At 36.1% G+C, this 19,297-nt stretch overlaps 1 protein-coding gene across 1 annotated transcript in view; it reads right to left on the bottom strand.

The window, feature by feature from the left end:
* The window catches only part of STRN (striatin), a gene marked incomplete at its 5' end in the record, with an annotated part of 55,696 nt that overhangs the window by 23,687 nt on the left and 12,712 nt on the right, over positions 1–19,297 (bottom strand). The window contains 3 exons of the mRNA XM_079550460.1: positions 9,008–9,172; positions 11,189–11,267; positions 13,078–13,151. Coding sequence (XP_079406586.1) covers positions 9,008–9,172; positions 11,189–11,267; positions 13,078–13,151 — 318 coding nt within the window. The remainder of the gene's footprint in view (positions 1–9,007; positions 9,173–11,188; positions 11,268–13,077; positions 13,152–19,297) is intronic.

Genomic DNA, 19,297 nt, shown 5'->3' with positions numbered 1-19,297 from the left:
TTATGCACTGGAATACACAGCTAATCATACATTTCAAAACTTGTGTACAGTACTGAAGTGTACAAAGTCAGCACAGTACAAAAAATATTATTTGTGCTAAAGCACAACTTCCAATAAAGTGTTTGTAAGACAACAACAACAAAAGAAAACAGAAGTGGGAAAATATTTAAATTATTTAAAGGCTCCACAGAGAAAAGAAGCTTCAAGCTCATACAGTTTGACTGGCTATACTATACCCCTAATATATTTTAACAACCTAGTCAACAGTGACTCACAGTGACTCATCCATGACATCTTTCATTTTTTAGCAGTACATAAACTTAAGGCATCATTTTAGATATTACCATTAACACAAACATCTACAAATACCCTAAAATACACAAGAGAAAATACCTGGACTTAACTAATTTGCCCTTTGATGACAATTTGAAGCTTGCCTGTTTCATTATTCTCCATTTGCTAAGTTGGTTTCTGTTATGGAGTCACTCACAAAGCAACGGAAAAAAAGTGGCAAAAATATATTCTGAGACACAACAGTACCATAGATTACTTTAAATTCCTTTCTAGAAAAACGAACACAACTCAACACTACCAGAATTCTTGCAGTCCATAATACTTGGGAAAAAAAACCAACCAAAAACATTCAATGGGTGAAAATAACAGTACAGCAGATCGAAGAGCAGGGACCAGCAGGGAACTGTCCCATTATACAGGCATTAGCGAGGCAAGACAATGGCAAGATTCAGGAAACGCTGCAAATACAGGGAAACTGAAAGAACAAAAACGACTTGGAAAGCACAATTCCTCTTTACTAGAATGCCCCAAATCAAAACATAAGTAGGGAAGAATGTTACTTTCAAAGTGATGCTTTTTCCTTCTTCTTTCATCTCACTGTCTAAAAGAACACTGCTGGAGAAGAACAAGTCTTGTTGGATGTTTCATCTCAGCTGGCTTACCACTTCCTAACCAGATCTAAAACTCATTTAACCAACGCAGCATTTTCTATTAATCAGGCTTAACTCTGTGTGGGCATCGCATTCTTCTCTCCTGTGGCCATATCCAAAGAGGCAGGGAAGCCTCTGGGCAGAGAACACCTGTTACTCATGCCTGAGCACCAGTGAGTAGAATAGGACTAACTGCTCATCACAAGTGTAACAAGCACAATAAGCACTGCCAGGATGTAAAACACAGCTACGTTGATGCTGCAGGGCTCTCCACCTTAGTACTAACGGATGGACAGTATGCAGAGAATTCCTCACACAGGGAACTTCTGATTCCCAAATATAAGATACCTTTTTTCCTGTTTAAAAAACAGAATTCTTGTTATTATATGGGCTGGTAACTTCAGTACTTACCTCCGTTAGAGCAATATAAACCTAAAATCACTTGACTACTTTTATTCTCAGAAAAAGTATCTAGAATTTTCTGCAATTGTGACCACCCTGAAAATCTTATTCTAACCCATATTTTACATGCTGTTTGATAATACAGATGTGTCTCAACTCCATTTCTTTAAAATTAAAAATAATAATAATGTCTTCCCTTGAAATGAAAGAAATATAATTTGTGGATGTTCCACATATGTTACTGAAAGCATGCTAGGATCTCACTGGGCCCACGCGGCCAACTCTTAGCTTTCTTCTCTACAACCACAAGGCTCGGAACAAGCATTTTGTGTAAAATTCAGTTGGCCCTGATAAGGAAATAATAGCAGCTTTAAAAAAAACTGTAGTGTTGAACTGGCTCTAACATTTAACACTCAGGATCTTAACATAAACCCTCTGGCAGATTTTGTTCTCTTATTATGGGAAAAGTAGAAGCTATAACTTGTATGAAAAGTGAAGACATGAGGTTACTAAACAGCACATTGATGACACCTGTTCTGCTTCTAACAAGACCCTGATGTTTCATGCTAGAAAGCCAGGTTTAATTCAGGCTAGTGCCAGATTACAGCTGTGTATTTTCTTCACTGTCTATATTTCTGTCACTATTTTTTTCCTCTCCTGATATGACTCTGGGGAGTTTCTGTGGTCATGTCCTTGGAGAGTGCCACAAACTTCTCCCACAAACTGCCTGGCCACAAAACCACTAATTGCCTCAGTCCTATCCACTCCCTAGCAGAAAAAGGAGAGGTAGCCTTGCTGGATCGGTTCCATTTCTGTTTGATTGGCTTTCAGTCCAAAACGTACACAAGTTGCCTTAAATAAAAACAGATTTTATTGACAAATTCAGAAGCAGGAAGGAATACCACAGTATAAAGTTAAATAAACAGGGGTTCAGCTGAGGCTGAGAAATGTTTCCAGGACCTGTACAGGAGAAAGCTCATCATGGCCCAGCATCTGAAGAACTGAATTCTTCCTTGAGCCATTTTTGTTTTGTTTCTCTCACTATCAAAACACGATAGCACAAAGTCACTGTTTTTATTAATTTCCCACTGAATGTCAATATTTCACATTCTAATACAGTCTTTTCAACGTGGCTGATGGAGTCCTTTCAAACTGGATACAGTAAATAACGGCATGCAAATTCAAATATTTTCCTATGACAGCTGTCTTTACAGAACAGTTTAAGAAATCGTGATTACTGTGCAAAAAATCTCATAGTATCAACACTAATATCAAACTAATAATTTATAAACTTATGAACGCTTATAACCATCCAAATTAAAACACATAGAGCACTGTACAGACTGGAAAGTCTGTCACAACCATTAAAACTTCTTACAAATCCACACCACACGATGCAAGAACCAGCGCAATACGTGCTACAACCAGTAAGCAACACTTACAAAATGGTTTGGATGCAAATTGGAACTGTGAAAAAGTGCCACTGAAAAAAGAAAAACCTTGTGTCTTGTCCAATCTGGTCAGATAACTATGCTGTGTCAAATAAAAAAGGTTTCTAAAAGATAAATAACAATTCAGCGTTTCAAGAACTGAGGTAATGTTAAAAAATTCTCTCTCCATTTACCACCCCTCTTATGGTCTCTTTCTCACTCCCTGTACAACTTCTGTCTCTTTCTCCCCATTCCTTCTGCACCATGACTCTCACCTGGTACTTCCAAAAATAACAATTTAGACTCCTAATCCTAATGATCTGTGCCAATGAAATGAAAATTGGTACTACTTTCTTCACTTAATCCCCCAATTTACCTAATCATTTTTTCTGCTTCAGTGCATTTGTTAAAAGTGGCTAGGTCTGGCCTAAACCACATATCTCTGTAATGTCTGTTAGGTCACTGCAAGACTGGGGTGAACATAAATGGGAAAGAAATGGAAAAAAAAAAAACCAAAAAACCAACCAAACAAACAAAAAGAAACCTGATTATAATAACACAAACAGATTTCGGATTTTTTTTTTCTCTTTTAAAAACTCAATATGCTCTTCTTGGAAATCTTTTTCATGGCAGGTATTACCTTGGGTAGTTAAAAGGTGAAATATTTTCCCAAATAAACCATTTTATAAGCAAGTTAACACACAACATTCCTCAGCCCGTGTGCAGTAGTTTCATTACATGTATTAGTGTTAATAGAATTTAGAGATGCAAAAGTTATTAAGGCCTTCTGGTACAGAAAGACAGACATTTGTGGCAGTCTCCGGTGGAATGATCAGTTGTATATTACAAATATAAGATTTCCAGAACATTTCCTTCTAATATTTGAAAGCGTCTTTGGATCTGCTCTCAAATGTGTTACTTTGATGCTTTAGCAAAGTATATGCAGTGGAAGACATACACAGTTCAACAGAAAATTTGAGCAGCAGATCAGTTTCAGAGAGAAGCTGAAATGCCACTCAACTTTTCTTTAAAAATTTCTTTTGGCTATTTAAACATAGTTCTAGTCAACAACTCTTAACAAAAACTCAGATAATTTATCTGTATTGTTTTTACGTATACACACGTGTGCATATAGATACAAACGTATTCTTGGCATATCCTCGTTCCTTTTTCAGTTCTATTCCTCTTTTATATTTGCTTCCATTCATATCAAGCAATAGTCAAATACAGACCTTCAAGAAGGTAAACAAATCTGACTGTTTAGGTTTCAGTCAATAAGATAAAGCTGTTAAAAATGAGGTAATAAGTGAGCCAACGATACTTAAATACTCTCAAGTTTTTAAGGCTACACATGACATTTGCAGGCAGCTTCATTTATGTTTCAGTTTGCTGAGGGAAAGCACCCATTTCTCCCACCACGAATGTTAACAATTTCAACCATTATTATAAAGTTATTGTTTTAGTAACTACTTTGAGTCCAATCATGCCAAGTGGTACTTATCTTTTGTAATGCAAGTGAGCTGATTTGAAGAAACTGAAAACAGATGCCCTTTTAAATTCCATGAAATAAGTGGAAACAGGACTAGATCTATTTCAGGTTATCATATTAACATTTCATTTATGGAATCAAAATCTCCCAGGGTGCACTCAAAATCCACATGATGTCTTGACTGCTAAAGTTTTCATGAGGATCTGTACATTAACAAATAAATAGGCAGTGTAAGAATACAAATATTTGCCCACAGATGTGGCAGCTAGTAACACACAAAAAATGAGACGACATGATCTAATTGTAAGAGAAACTGAAATGGGTTTAGAAGGCTTTCAAACAACAAGTAGCTAGTTCACTGTTGCACCAAAAGAAGAAAAAAAAATAGTATGAATAGTTTTCTGATGTAACTATAACACTCTACGATATGTATGGTGGTCAAGATGATGAGGGATGATGGACAAGATGGCAATTTCCTAAAATGAATGAAAATTAACAGAATTCAAGTTACATATTATCTGTTGTCAATCAAGATGATTGACCCAAGTATTTGCATTGAAGTAACTACTGCAAACTTAGCCATATTGAAATAACCAGCAATCACCTTCACATAACCATTCCTAACATTCTCACAAGCATCTCCCACAAAATGGCTCAGCTTACTACCAATACAAGAGCACAGCATCTGAACTCTGGCTGTTGAAGCAGGGACACAAGTGCTGGTACACAAGACTTGAATCATTCAAGTCTGTCAAAAAAAGTACTGAATTGAGCAGAGGAGGAACATCCTGCCTACAACCACCATTAAGTATACAGATCACAGACTCCTGGTGCCAGAGGAAAAAAAAAACCAAACAGAGCTTTATGCCTAGAGCAGTCAAAAGACATGTCCAAAATTTAAAAAAAAAAAAAAAAAAAAAAAAAAAAAAAAAGATCGTAAAGCGTGGATGTATCTAACTGTCAGAAGTACTGTAGATCAGAGACATTCCTGAACAAGGCTGAGGAATAGTAGCAATCACTGTACACAGCTTGATGGGCTTACGCAGAAAGCATGCTAGAACCATACAGTGTAAAGAAGCAAGTCCCTTTTGTTCTTCTATTGGAATTTCATGCATTCATACACATTTCTTTTTTGTCCTCTACCACTTTCATTTCACTAAGAAAGTATTGGTTGAATACCAATACACAGTAAGCATAAAAAAGGAAAATTTGTTTCACCATTTCTGTTATCTCATCTCCCCACTCTAAAGAGGTAACCAGATGGCAGCATGAAAACATCAAACATCATTTTTTACTTTCTACAGAATTTATCAAATGAGAGTTCAGTTGTACAGAAGGCAATTTAGCCAATCTGTTCTTTCTGCAGTTTACACTGCTATATAGAGAAATTCTTAAGAACATCTCAATCTAACGTGCCTTCCATTTTCCTGTTCGTGCAACATATCAAAGCATCCATTTTTCATTCAGTTCCTCACTGTGCCATTTTCCCCTTTCTGCTACATTATCTTCATCGCATTCACCCACTATCTTTCCAAATTCCTATTGATTGGTTTTTATCGTTTCTCCTCCACAAGCTTTCTTCCTTCATTCCTTGAACTTCACTTCTCACATCCATCCTCCCACATAAGCCTTTTTTTTTTTTTCAAAAGACTTTAAAATACAGCCTTAGCTGTATCCACAATATTATGCATTTCTTCTAAGACTAAACAAGTCAATGTTCTCTGAGCTGTATTTTCTCAGTTTAACACAACTGTTTCTTATTAGGTTAGATGGACTTTCATGCATTTTACCCAGCACTCTGATCTTAAAAGAAAACTAAACCATTAGCCTCAGACTCACTAACAAGTACTTGATTCAATTTTCATTAAATGTTTTGAACCACAAAATTTGCCAAATTCCATTGGCTTCAGAAGCATATAGTGGTGATAGAAAACCCTTCTTCCACAAGGTGTATCCTTGCAGCCATGGCTCACCCTCCATCTGCCTTCTATTGCATTTTACTTTGCAATTGACCCACAGACTGGCAAGGGTTGGAAGGGACCTCAAGGATCATGAATCTCCAACACCCTCCATCACATGCAGGGCCACCAACCTCCACATTCAATACTAGACCAGGGCCCCATCCAACCTGTCCTTGAATGACTGGCGACAAACACATGTGGCCTTATACCTCTGGAAATTGCACTAAGCTTTTGGGTCTGTTTGTTTTGGTTTGTTTTCTTTTTCTCTTTTGTTCTTCCAATCTTTCACCACAGCTGTCTTTCCTCTTCTAACACCACAGAAGTGCACTCGCTCACTGCAGCCCTTCCAATCTCACAAGCTTGCTGTGACACTCCAATTCTCATCCCATTTATATGCACACTAGGAATAGCAAGAGGCTGCTAAAAGAACAACCAAGCTTTTCTCTGTTCTGTTATATAGCCTGGCATTGTTGAGATTGCTTTAAAGAGTGCTCCTACCTCGAGACTGTAAGCCACAATGAAGCTGAGCCATCTAATTTTTTTGCAGTTCTGGTAAACAGACAGAAGTAATGTTGAACTGAGTTTTTGAACACTCAGTAACGATTCCAGTTGGGATCAGGAGAAAGATTTAATCACCGATTAAATACCAGTGTTCTTCAGAAAGAAACCAGTCTGTACAAGTATAAGTAGTAAGTAATGCTGATAATCAGTGAGGCTGCTGAAGTATGAGCTGAGTAACACCTCACCTCCTTTCTGATTTTCATTATGTCATAAAGCTACACTTTTGCATTTCTGAGGAAAGTGACAGTGCAGCTGAGAGAAAGTGAAAGTGCCACATAGCACAGAAATAGCGAGGTATAATGTGTGTCTAATAGCATGAGAGGAAATGGCAGTTAAGTAACAGCACCCTCTGCTAGGAAGAAAGTCACAGAATGCCTCCTGCACTAAAAGTTCAAAGAGATGTTCAGAAAGTGCACTTGAATCACAGAGAAGAATCGTAGCAACGAAAGCCAGTCTTAAATTCACCAAGGATTTCTGGTAAAATCTCAACTTTTTCCTTTCCGTAAGAAAGTTTTCAGCTGACATCCACAAATGCAAAATAACCCATAAGGACTGACATGACTGTTGTGAAAGAGATCACTTGAAGATTCTTTCAGTTTAAAACCCAGGAGTCAAGTCTCACATCATGTATCAAAATGCTGCTCTAATCTTTGTAACACATTCTTCCATCTTAGGCTTTACAAATGAGCTGAGAGCAGTCTTAGAGTGTATGTGCCTGAACAGCCTTTAAGTTGACAATCTTGCATAGCCACAACAGAAACAACTGTTTTCTGCATCAGTGAGTATCCTCAGATACAGGGCGCACTACTAGTGTTAAAAAAATAATCTGATATTCTACCTACCCAGAGAGGAAATATATAGGAAATAAAAATATATTAAAAACTTCTATATTAAAAACCACTGTCCAATCATTTTCTCTATCACATAACTACCTTATAAATATCTACCTATTAAAAAAAAAAACCCAATACATTTCAATAATTTGTTTTTGAGTATAAGAACAAGAGCTTTATCTATCCATTTCCTCCAGAACTGACTCCATCAGAAACTGAACTAAAATCATTACTGTAATTCATCAAGCATTCCCTGTTCTTCAAAAACAAAGCCATCGCACATAAACGACGCAGCTTGTCATCTATGTAGCTTGAGGGTTTCTCATGCATTCAAATTTTCCACCTCACAGCATTAAATTTAATTATGTAACAATGAACTTCTGTCCTTAGATAACTTATTGGCCTGAAATTGCTGGAGCTATCTGCTACAATACAATTTTACAAATGCTTTTTAAAGACAAAATATGTCACGTAACAGTATCGGACTTTAAAATACAAAGATCTTGAATTCTGCCACATTAATTAGCACAGAAAAGAGGGAGAATCTTTGCAGAAAGCTGTGCTTGTTGATGACAGCACAAGCCACTGGGAACAGTAACCCCACATACTGTTCAGACAAAATTTTGCATCATTTCCCTTATTTTTCAAATTTTGTACATACCGTACCCTAAACAAGAAAAAAAGCAGATTGCTTTCTGAAAGCCTCTACATTTAAGTTTCATATTTAATTTTCCTTTTAAAAAAATGAACAAAAACTCAACAAACAAAATCTGTTTGTGGGGAAAAGAAAACGTAGAAAAGTAAAATAAAAATAATTTAAAAAAAAAAAACACTTAAAAGCAAAAGCAAGCATAAGCTTTTACTATCTCCGACTGACTTTTCATAGTGATAGAGACTTAAAGAAAATAAATAAATTATGTTACATTTCAATTACATTTGAACATGTATATCCATTAGGGGAAAACCATGACCTTACAGAAATCAGAGTAGAATAAGTAAACTTGTTTTTTCAAATCTAATCAAAACGTCCTGTGTTTCACATACATTATCACATCATTGTCAGCACACATCAGAAAAGCAAAGCCTCTATCTAAAGTTCTCAACAATAAGTTGTTAACTTGAAACAACACTGACCTCTGATTACACATAAAAGGCTTGATTTGCCTTTGTGCTGCCATGCAACTAGAAAAATTAACAAACATGCTGTTTTTAAAGATGTGAATATTAAAAGTTCCTTCCGTATTAACTGCTTAATGTGATAAAATTCATTTAAATTACTCTAATCTTCTGTTAGGAAAAGGCTTTCGAAATCTCAGTTATCAAAAATTTGTTCTACATCATTAATTGCCTTAACGAAGAAAGAGAATACTGTCATTATGACACTTACCCAATCATAGCGTTTTCTTTAATTTGGCCCTCTGTGCCATTTACCATAGGTTCTTGATTTCTGTTTTCCTTCTCTGAAGCATCACTTGAGAGGCCCAATAAAGCTCGTACTTGTTTTGACTTCACATCCAATATTGTGTCAGTGTAACCCACTTCTTGTAGATACCTGTAGGAACAGAATTCATGTTAATTCTTCATGCACATCTTACTCATTCCAAACAATAAATGAAAACTTCTCCCTAAACTCATCTTCTGCATCTTAGCTTAGCAAAGTATGGTGCTGTGCTAATGAAACATGCTTATAAATCATCCTGTACCAGCTGCAGAGGGATCGTCTCTTGCTGTACCAGCCTCTACAGTCACTGAGGAAAAAAATCAAAGAGCCTAGCAGTCAGAGGTTATACAATACGTTATTCATTCATTTACTAAAATGGATGGAAAAGCACTTTCAATTAAAATATTTACAACTGGCTTATAAAAATCACCACAGTTGCATGTACAATATAGCCATTTTATTCCTCAACACATGGAAACTACACATGAAGCCTTACAAGAAGTGGGAGACATGTTCCTACAAGAATCATTAGAATCCTACGAAAACAGAAGGAATAAAACCAAATTCTGTAGCTATAGCTACTAGTAAGAATGGTTATTTATAATGCAGTAGTTTTGATAAAATCTGTGCCTTGTCTTTCTCACTCTGCAATTTATCTGCAAAATATTAATTTGTCTGGCATGTAAGGACTGGGCAGCAAAAATCTTGGACGTTTTGTATGAAAATATCAAGGTCTAAAGTCGGCACTTTCATCGATGCACAGAATTACCTTTGGAAAGATCTGTCTCTGTTCCTTCCTCTACAAAACAAAGTTAATAATGCTATCTCCTCAGGAATACTGAACAAATTAAATAGTCAATAATCTGGGTGACTCTGAAGAGCAGAAATGCTATTTTACAATAAGAGCTGTCACAAATCAAGGACATATACTTTTCCAGCAAAAATATCTTCCTCCAGTTATTTAATGATATCTTCTACATAAATACATCTGCAGAAGAATACTGCCTGATGGCTATATGAAAATCAAACCAGACATCTATGCAAAAGAGAGTCTATCAGTAATGAACTCTATTCGGCAACGTACAACCTATGAATTACACTGGGAGGGAAGGACTTGCCTTGAAATCACTCCAAGTCACTTGAAATCACTTGAAATCAATCCAAGTCAAGATTACTTTAATTATGTTTATGCAACTTAAATGAAGAGATATGGGTTCTTGGAAAAAAAAAAAAAAAGAAAAAGTAAAAGCCACCCAATAGACAAACTGGGCAATTTTAACTTTTGTAAAATTCACTGGAAAGAGGCCCATTCCAATAAGCCCTAGGAAGTTTTTACCATCTCCCTCCCCTCTCATGTAATCCTTGGTTACACAAAAAAACCCACTAGATATCAAAAATTCTGCTAATTGGTTGAAGACCATAGAATCCAGCTTTCAGCTTAGAAAAATGAAGCTTACACATGGAAAAACATGCTCAGGGTGACCCTGATAACAGGTCTTGTAAAAGACCCCTGTGTAAATTGACGGCTGCAATCAAGGCACACACACACAAAAAAAACAACCGAACACTTACCACCAAAGAAATACAATCAAATACTCTGGAACTGGATAACTCATTAGGAGCAGAATTCAAAAACTGATGTAGATTAACAGACATTTGCTTCATTAAGATGAATCAAGAATTAGAAAGCTTTTAGTCAAAACTACCTAATGATTTCTATACATAAAGTAGACCAAAACAAATTATATTCCTCTGCGACCCAGGCTGGAGATTTATTTTAGATAGCCCTTAACAGAGTTGTGTTTTCTTTTTTAATTGCAAAAAAAAAAAAAAAAAAAAAAAGTAAGGTGTCATGAGCCACTGTACTCCCAAGCAGACTGTTTTATTATACTCACTAAAAGAAAAGCAGAGGAGATTGTTTGATTTCATAAGGTTCCCCACCTGAAGTTCTGAAATATTAAAATTTTTCAGAAGCTTAGAAAGTAGGGCAGAAGATGAATGAATTTCAACACACTAACTTTTCTTGAAAGAAAATCTAACAGAAAAATCAAATACCACTATCATCATATTTCATTAACAGATACTCTTTCTTGCACTCATTATTCAAGTTCTTTTCTCAACACTTACTGTCTTAGCAGCTGTCGTCCTTGTTTCCATATTAGCTGACTATTTTGTTGTGGCTGAATCTCTGTTTCATTCCCTTCATCTGGAAAAGATTATTTAATTAAAAACAGCTCTCTTTGTATGACATTTTAAAAATATTCCCCTCCACTTGACAAGATAAGTGTAATTTGTATTAAAAGTATTAGGAAAGATTGGATAACAACACAAAAATTCCAAGCACCAAAAATCAATCAAGAAAGAAAAAAATTCATACAGAACATAGCTGTTCTATTACTGACACATAAAAAATACAGATCATCAACTATATACTTTACTACATGAGATCAAGTTCCACTAGCCATCAGTATCTTCATCCCTCAGGTCTCACATCCAAGAGACCCATCTTTTTCCTTTTTCCTCAAAGGGAACACAACTACATAAACAATCTGGAGTTACAATTTAATTACTGCTCGTAATTCAAGTTTCAATACAAACAGCTTTAACTGCTAACAATATCAAATGGAACCGTAATAGGACAAGGGGAGAATGGTTTTAAAATAAGACAGGGGAGGTTTAGGTTAGATATTAGGAGGATGTTTTTCACACAGAGGGTGGTGACGCACTGGAACAGGTTGCCCAGGAAGGCTGTGGATGCCCCATCCCTGGAGGCATTCAAGGCCAGGCTGGATGTGGCTCTGGGCAGCCTGGTCTGGTGGCTGGTGACCCTGCACATAGCAGGGGGCTATAACTAGGTGATCTTTGAAGCTCTTTTCAGCCTAGGCCATTCTATGACTCTAGAATTCTATCTGCAGTATCATTTCCATCTATAATGTACCGGTAAACAAATTTCCTTAATATTTGACCATACCCATCAAAACTACTCACATCAACTTTAAACTCATCTGTATTTACATAATTGTTATGGAAGAAGAAAAAGAAAAAAAGCTTTATTTATTAATCTAAGAAGCTGTTGAAAATTTTCCATGTTTTCCACAGTCATTAATCAGAACTCAAACAGCACTACTCTGGTAAAATCCACAGAAAAACTATATGGCTGTTCTGGTGAGAAACCTACCTGAATGCTGGCAACTAATAGCTACATATTTTTCCATACATAGCTTCATAGTACTTTTTTCCCCCCTCCTTCAGGAAATAAAAAAGCATATGCTCCTAAGATAAAAAATATCTTGGCTTATTAGCTACAAAAAGCTCTACAAAAAGAACTTGAAGCCATTCTGGTAAAAACACTGAAGGATGAACAAAATCTTCTTTGCATAAACAAAAATTAAGAATCAGAAAAGCTTGTGGTATAACCCTATGAATAATTTGATAAGTGATATGGGAAGGTTACTGAACATACCGGAAAGTCATTCCTCTTTAAACAACTGAATTGAAAAAAAAACACAACAAAAACACCAATACATCCTCTAACAAAGAAGCTACCAAAGATTCATCAGAATTCACACATAAGGGGACCTATATCCATTTTATCTATCTCAATATTCACAAACCCATTTAATAGCAACCATGGAAAATCATCTCTTGCACAATGATTCCCTGACAACTACTGAACACAGCTGGATGCAATACACAACTACCAAAGCTCACTCTACGTAAGAGTTAATATATAATGGCGATAAATCTGCCTAAAAATTACTTTCGAAAGTGAAAACCCTTCTTCTGAAGGCACTGTTAAGCACAGCTGGAGTCAAGAACTCTCTTTTTCTGAGCCTCTGAACAAATGATTGATGGCAGTATTGGTGGTTTATGGATGAGTACTGAAGGGACTTTATTAAGTCTATTCCCACTGCTTCTTCTGAGTGACATATTTCATCAACCGTCATTTCAGCATTTGTACAAGCCATAGTAGAGCTTTTATGTCAGTAATGAACTCATTCTTAATAAATTCTTACCAGAATCATAGTTCGGTGGCTTCATGTCTCCCTGATTCAATTCTGTGCCGTATTTCAATTTGTGATATTTAGCCCTGAAAAGAGATGGGAAAAAAAAAAACAAAACAAAAACACTTAAAGGGTACAAATAGACACATAAATGTTGTCTGTCCTCCTTATAAAAACCACTTCATCTTTCTAGGATAGGTACAAAACAAAACAATGAAATTCAGAGCATTATTTTGCCTAATTAATTTTTTCAAGCTTCCCTGTTTGCGGATATGTGCTTGCTTCTCCTGCCCCTCCGCTTCCGTGTTAAAAAAGAAAATCAACTATCAAACTTTTTCTATCCCCAGAATGTCAGTTCAGTGCCATTTACTTGATACTTCACTTTGCCACCTCAGTAAAACAAATTTTTTCTTCAAGCTTTCCTCACTAAGGACCACTCAGATTCCACTGCTGATGGCAGCCCAGCTTCTCATGCAGCTGCTAGACCTGACGCTTAATTGAGTTCAAAAACTCAGAGTCCTCTTTCAAAAATACTTAGTCTATAGAAGGCCTATTGTAATAAGCTCCACAAAGAATGCCATGTGACCATAAGAGTAGCTAGAAGACGAAAAGCCACATCTGACAGATTCAGTGTTTATAGACTTTTAAACATACACATTACAAATAATTTCACAGTAGTATAGCATTACAAATCTATATGGAAGTTATGTAATAAGGATTTATCACAATAGATAAAGCCTGACAACACAGTAAGTAAGTCAACACAGAGAGCAAAGACAGCCTTATCCAGTGTCACTATCATTTCCCCCTTCTCTTATACTCACTGTAACTCGTCTCAATAATTGGTTTCAACAAGTACAAAAGCTTAAAAGATTCAAACCCAACTGATTCCCCATGAAGTTTTGTAGGCATTCCTAACTGGGTGGAGAAGCAGCACTTGCACTTGTTCCTATCATAAACCAAAGGCAAGAGAGAACTCAAGCAAGACTCAAGATTCAGCCTGGCAACAGTGGGAATACCAACCTGCATGCATACGGGCAGGCACAGCACCAGTGCAAACGCACTGAGCTGGATGTAAGGCAAGATATAGGCAAAAAAAGACAAAAAGATGAAAAAAAAAAAAACCCTTATGCATATCAACAATAAGACAGGCTTCACTGGCTTCACTACTTGCAAAGGAACTCTTCCATTTGAAATGATTTTAAAGAAAATAATGTGCTACACCTCATAACTGCACAAGGCAACTGCCACTAGCAAACTCATTACTTCTAATAAAATAATGCTAATGGAAGTGATGTTTGGTAGCTCTTACGCCTCAGTATTGACAGTACACATTTCCTAACAATTTGGCCTTTTTTTAGTGATAATAAACATTTAATTCTGTGTGAGCAACGTGAGTGCAGAGAGATGATGCCTCTTAGGAGTACGCAGCAACTAAGACAGATGAAGGAATTCACATCCCTCTCTCAAGCTAGAGCACTAAGTTCTACCTCAGCTAAGCAGCAATCACTGAGGGAAGAGGAGGGAATGTATTCGAAAGATATGAACAGAAAAAAGTGAAAGAAAAACATTTTGATAGGTACAAAGAAGAATATCCAAGAATAAAACAAAATTAAAGCTGAATGCCCATCTGAAATACTTAATTCTCAAAGTATGTTTTCTACACATCACAAGCAGAGAGATGTTTCCCCAGTTAGACAAACCCACATAAGTACTGTTAAATACTGATACTGTGCACATTTTTTCACTCCACCACCATTAATGAAAAGTAACGACTGAGAACAAATCCTCTAGTCTGACACTAACCTACCTCAGCAACAATAAACATCCCATTAAAAAAAAAAAAAAACACTTTAAGCTTTTATGCAGTCAGCAATTCAAGTGATCTTAATGTTTAATTTATTTTTATTTGATTTTCGAAAAGCAAATATTAACACTTCACTTAAATCTGGATTAGTGACATATATGTATATATACACAGTACTCCACAATATTTCAGAGAGCAGTTGGTTTTGTGGCATGGGGTACTTGCTTTTAGTTCATACACATTATATAAATTCCTATTCTCTTCAAAGCATTCACCAGTTTTCTAGTCAAAGTTTTGTTAATTTTCTCCCTAAGAACTAAATACAATGATTATTAGGTTAAGAGAAAAGATTATTCCCTTTACCCTTCTTATGTCCAAAACCTACCTTTCAAAAATTCAATCTGTACTTTTTAATACTTCTCAGTGTATTTGTTACCAACATTAAGACTCTGTATATTCACAGTTTGTTTATTTTTACAGTTCTTATAGGGTTTTCCTTCTTTAAACAAATAGTAGCATTTTGTGACTTTTTTCTAATTGAAATTTTCCCCCTCATTAAATGCATGATAAAATCAGTTCAGCATAGTAAGATTCTTCATTCTGCTCACATTCTAATCTATTAGTAACAGAGTTGGGTTTTTTTTGATTGCTTGGTTGTTTTTAAATCAGTTCCTCCTTGTAATGCAACAGTTTTTGAAGCCTTTATTGCTCTTTCTTAAAACAAGAGGATAACCCAGATTACATGATCTGGTACACCATAGGTCCTTAAATTTATTTCATTACTAAGCTGGACTAAGACTTCATCTATCAGAAGATTTAAATGCATCACAGGCAGAGACCAGTGAAAATACAGATGCAACAAAAGCACAATGCCCTGACAAAGACAGTTGACAAGCAGAAAAAGCAATAGACGTTTACTGGTATGAAATGAAATCCCAACGCAAAACTGAATTAATTACAATGAATTAGTATAAACTCAGATTGCTGAGCAAGACACCATTGAGATATAAAAAAAATGTGAATACAGTGACAGAGCATTTGACCTGGTAAACCCACCTTCAGCTATGGTTAACTTCCAGTATAAAGGAAGGGGAGGGTAAGGTAGCTAGCTGTCCACTGGGAAAAAAAAAAAATCTCAACTCACTCTAGCAGGAAGTGGAAGATTTATTATTAGTAACATCCTCATGGTACAGCTGAAAATGTCACAAGCATGAAAGTCTCCTTCTTTCTAAAGTATACTAAGGAAAAGACTGAACACAAGGATTAAGAATCCAAGTCTTAGAAGGGGAAGTCTTGATCAGCCACTGCCACATACTGAAAACAAAAGGCATGAAAGGTCTCACAAAATAAATCTAAATTATTGTCTTTCCACATTCTTCGTATGACTTACCACTTACCATGTTTATATTTCTCTGTTCCTTCAAGTAACATATCTCCTGCCCACCAGATATGTTTAATTACTCCATTTCCTCAGAAAGCACATATTCTAGTTATTAGCTGCTTGAAATTGTCCCTCTAGCACTCTTGCTGAACTGTAGTTCACACAGCACAGTAGTGAGATGCTACTGCCACAAAAGAGAGCAAATACAGTATTTCTTCTAGAAATCTGAAAACAGAAAAAACAAAATTCCTCCAAACTTGGCTTCATCTGCTTAAAAATACTGAGGTAGCCTTGGGATTTGGCACTCACAAAGTTGAGAGCCTAGCATTGTTATCTGAAACATGACCAACTTGGGTGGCTTAACTGTTTTCTGAAAATTGAAAGTTGTCTGAAGAATGCAGTTTTGGGGCCATAAAACTATTTCAGCAGATAGACAGCCTTACTCAGGTAAGTATGTATATTACTACTGCTCTGGCTTTTGCACTTCATTATACATCTTTTTATTACTATTGCTATTATCATTTTCTTTAAACTGTGTTTCTTCTATACAAACAGTGCTTGGATGCATTAAACATCGCTGCCACAACACTTTAAGAGGTGCTCAGAAAAACGCTAAAGGCATTCATCCTTCAAACTCTCCTAAAATTGAGAGCAGTTAAACTTTTCTGAATGCTTCATATAGAAAAGCTTGATTCCAATCAAAAAAAGCCACTATTTCTTGGAAATATCTGTCACTGGACCTGAAGCATCTGATCCAGCTGTGCTGAGGGAGCCTGCCAAAACATCCGTAGAAGATCTAGGAGTCGTCGCCAAACCAAGAGACATAAACAAGAAAGACTGCCAGGAACAGCAATGTAAGATGCTCTATCCAGGGGTGAGGGCGCCAGCCTCACTCTGATCAGGCACATTAGTGCAGAAAACAACATAAAATTAAATCAAGTATTTCTAGAGACATGGCTCATGAGTCAGGTTCTCTGGATGGGATATGTTGAGACAGGAAACGACCTAGACTAATTTACTAAATTAGACGTACACTTGAGAGAAATAGTACTACATTTTGTTTAGCTCCTGAAAATCCAAAGGAAATAATGCCATTTATTGATGGAGCAACTATCAATAGAGCAATAAAAAAAATAACACTCAAGGACAAACTGCCTCACACTGAATATCTACAGGATGTTGGCAAACCTACACCAGAACTGCTGCTGAAAAAATGGTAGTGATTAACTCTTTCTAAGTTCTTTTCTCCTTACTGTATTGACTCTTCTGCAGAAACAACTTGATTACATACACAAACAACAAAAAGGTAGTTACCACTACTGATATAATGAACAAAACAAAATTTGTCAGAAAAAAACATGATATTATGTAAACATTATTTTCTACCTCCTTCAATACAAAATCAGGTAAATGCCAAGAAACAGAACACTGCTTCCAAAATTTATTATTTAAAACTGATTGGAAAAAATTCTGAAGATCCACTCTGCAAAAGAGCAGCTCATAAAATCTCATACCTGAGAAGACCCATGTCAACCATTTCTTATTTTGGGAACACTGCGAGCACAAACTACTGTGGATCAAGATTTAATATTCCGTTCAATTACTAATAATCTATTTAATCTCATTAAGATTGGTACACCGCAAGGCCAGGGCTGAAATGGAAGAATATGGGTAAGTCTTCTTCTCCTCTCCCAGCAGCACCAGCTTTGTTCTAACTTATCAAAAATGTTTTCTTCCTACCTTCAAGGATCTCACTTTCAGCTCTGAGATCCCTGTATAAACAGCCAGCATCCAACCTGACTACTGGCAGATGGAGTACATGGGTGGTTTAGGAAAGTGTTGGGAAAGAGAATAATGTTTTCAAGCCCAGTGTGTTGCCATTCCTTTAAGCATCAAGCAAGAACACTTGCTGGGAGACATTTCTAGCAGCAGTAGAAAACATTTTCTTCCGTAACTGGCAAATAATACTTCTGTTTAAAACAACAAACTGTTATAAATAGCCATCTCAAGCACACACCACACACAAATACCACGTTTACTTTAATAACTATTGTATACCCATACAGAAAATGTCAGACTGGATCAGATCAGCTGCCTGTGTGGCTTACTGACCTTAGTAATTGAGGCTAATACTACATATGGGGAGGGAAGGGAGAGGAAACAAAACAACAATGCAAAAAAAATTAAGATAAAAGATAACATATGTAAAAACTGCCAACAAAAAACTATCTGGGTATTTTCCTAATTCTGACACTGTATGCTGCATTAGCATTTAAATACCAAATGAAATTTAAGTGGCTCTCACCAAACAACCGGTGGACATTTTCATTATAGATATGGAAGGTTTTTTTGTTTTGGTTTGGTTCTATTTTTTTCTTTAAAAACGTATATCATAGTTTATTGAAATAGATTTATATCGCCTGATCATTTGGGATAAATTGCTAATTTAACTTGACTATGAAAAGAAAGTGTTAGAGAGATCCCCAAGTAACCAGGAATATATTTTAAATTTTGAAATACAATAAATCTTACCAATTTTATTCCTTAGAGCATAAGGAATAACTGCACAAAAATGTACTCCACTGCTTCTCTGTCTTCTTTTAAAGTGACTCTAATCTTTAAAATCATGCTTCAAGCACAAGCCTTTCTGTGGCTAACACATCTCCACTAAGCAGAAATCTGATATTTTCCTATGCTATCTGATTTAAGATCAATCAGGCAAGAAGGCCTGGGCAAAAAGGATATCCACCTTAACCACTTCTCTGATAACTGTCTGAAGAAGCAGCAAATATGCTGCAGCCCTGGGGCTGCAGCCCCGTGCTAGCAAATAAACTGGACAATGTAAGGCATATCTCATGTGCCCAAGCAGCCCAAGTAAGATGAGAAATTCTAAAAACAAAGCTTCTAATAGTTGTGCATTGTTGTGTTTTTTTTATTTTCAAGCAGTACCCTATTCTCACATGCAAATGTGTATATTTCTACTAATGTAAACTGTTTAGAGTTCATTTTATTAATATTTTATGAAAGAAAAGTAGGAATTATCT

This window comes from Tetrao urogallus (assembly GCF_951394365.1).
Source record: "Tetrao urogallus genome assembly, chromosome: 2".
Classification (NCBI taxonomy): Eukaryota; Metazoa; Chordata; class Aves; order Galliformes; family Phasianidae; genus Tetrao; species Tetrao urogallus.
Note: the sequence above shows the minus strand (reverse complement) of the source record. Positions and strands in the feature narration are given on the sequence as shown.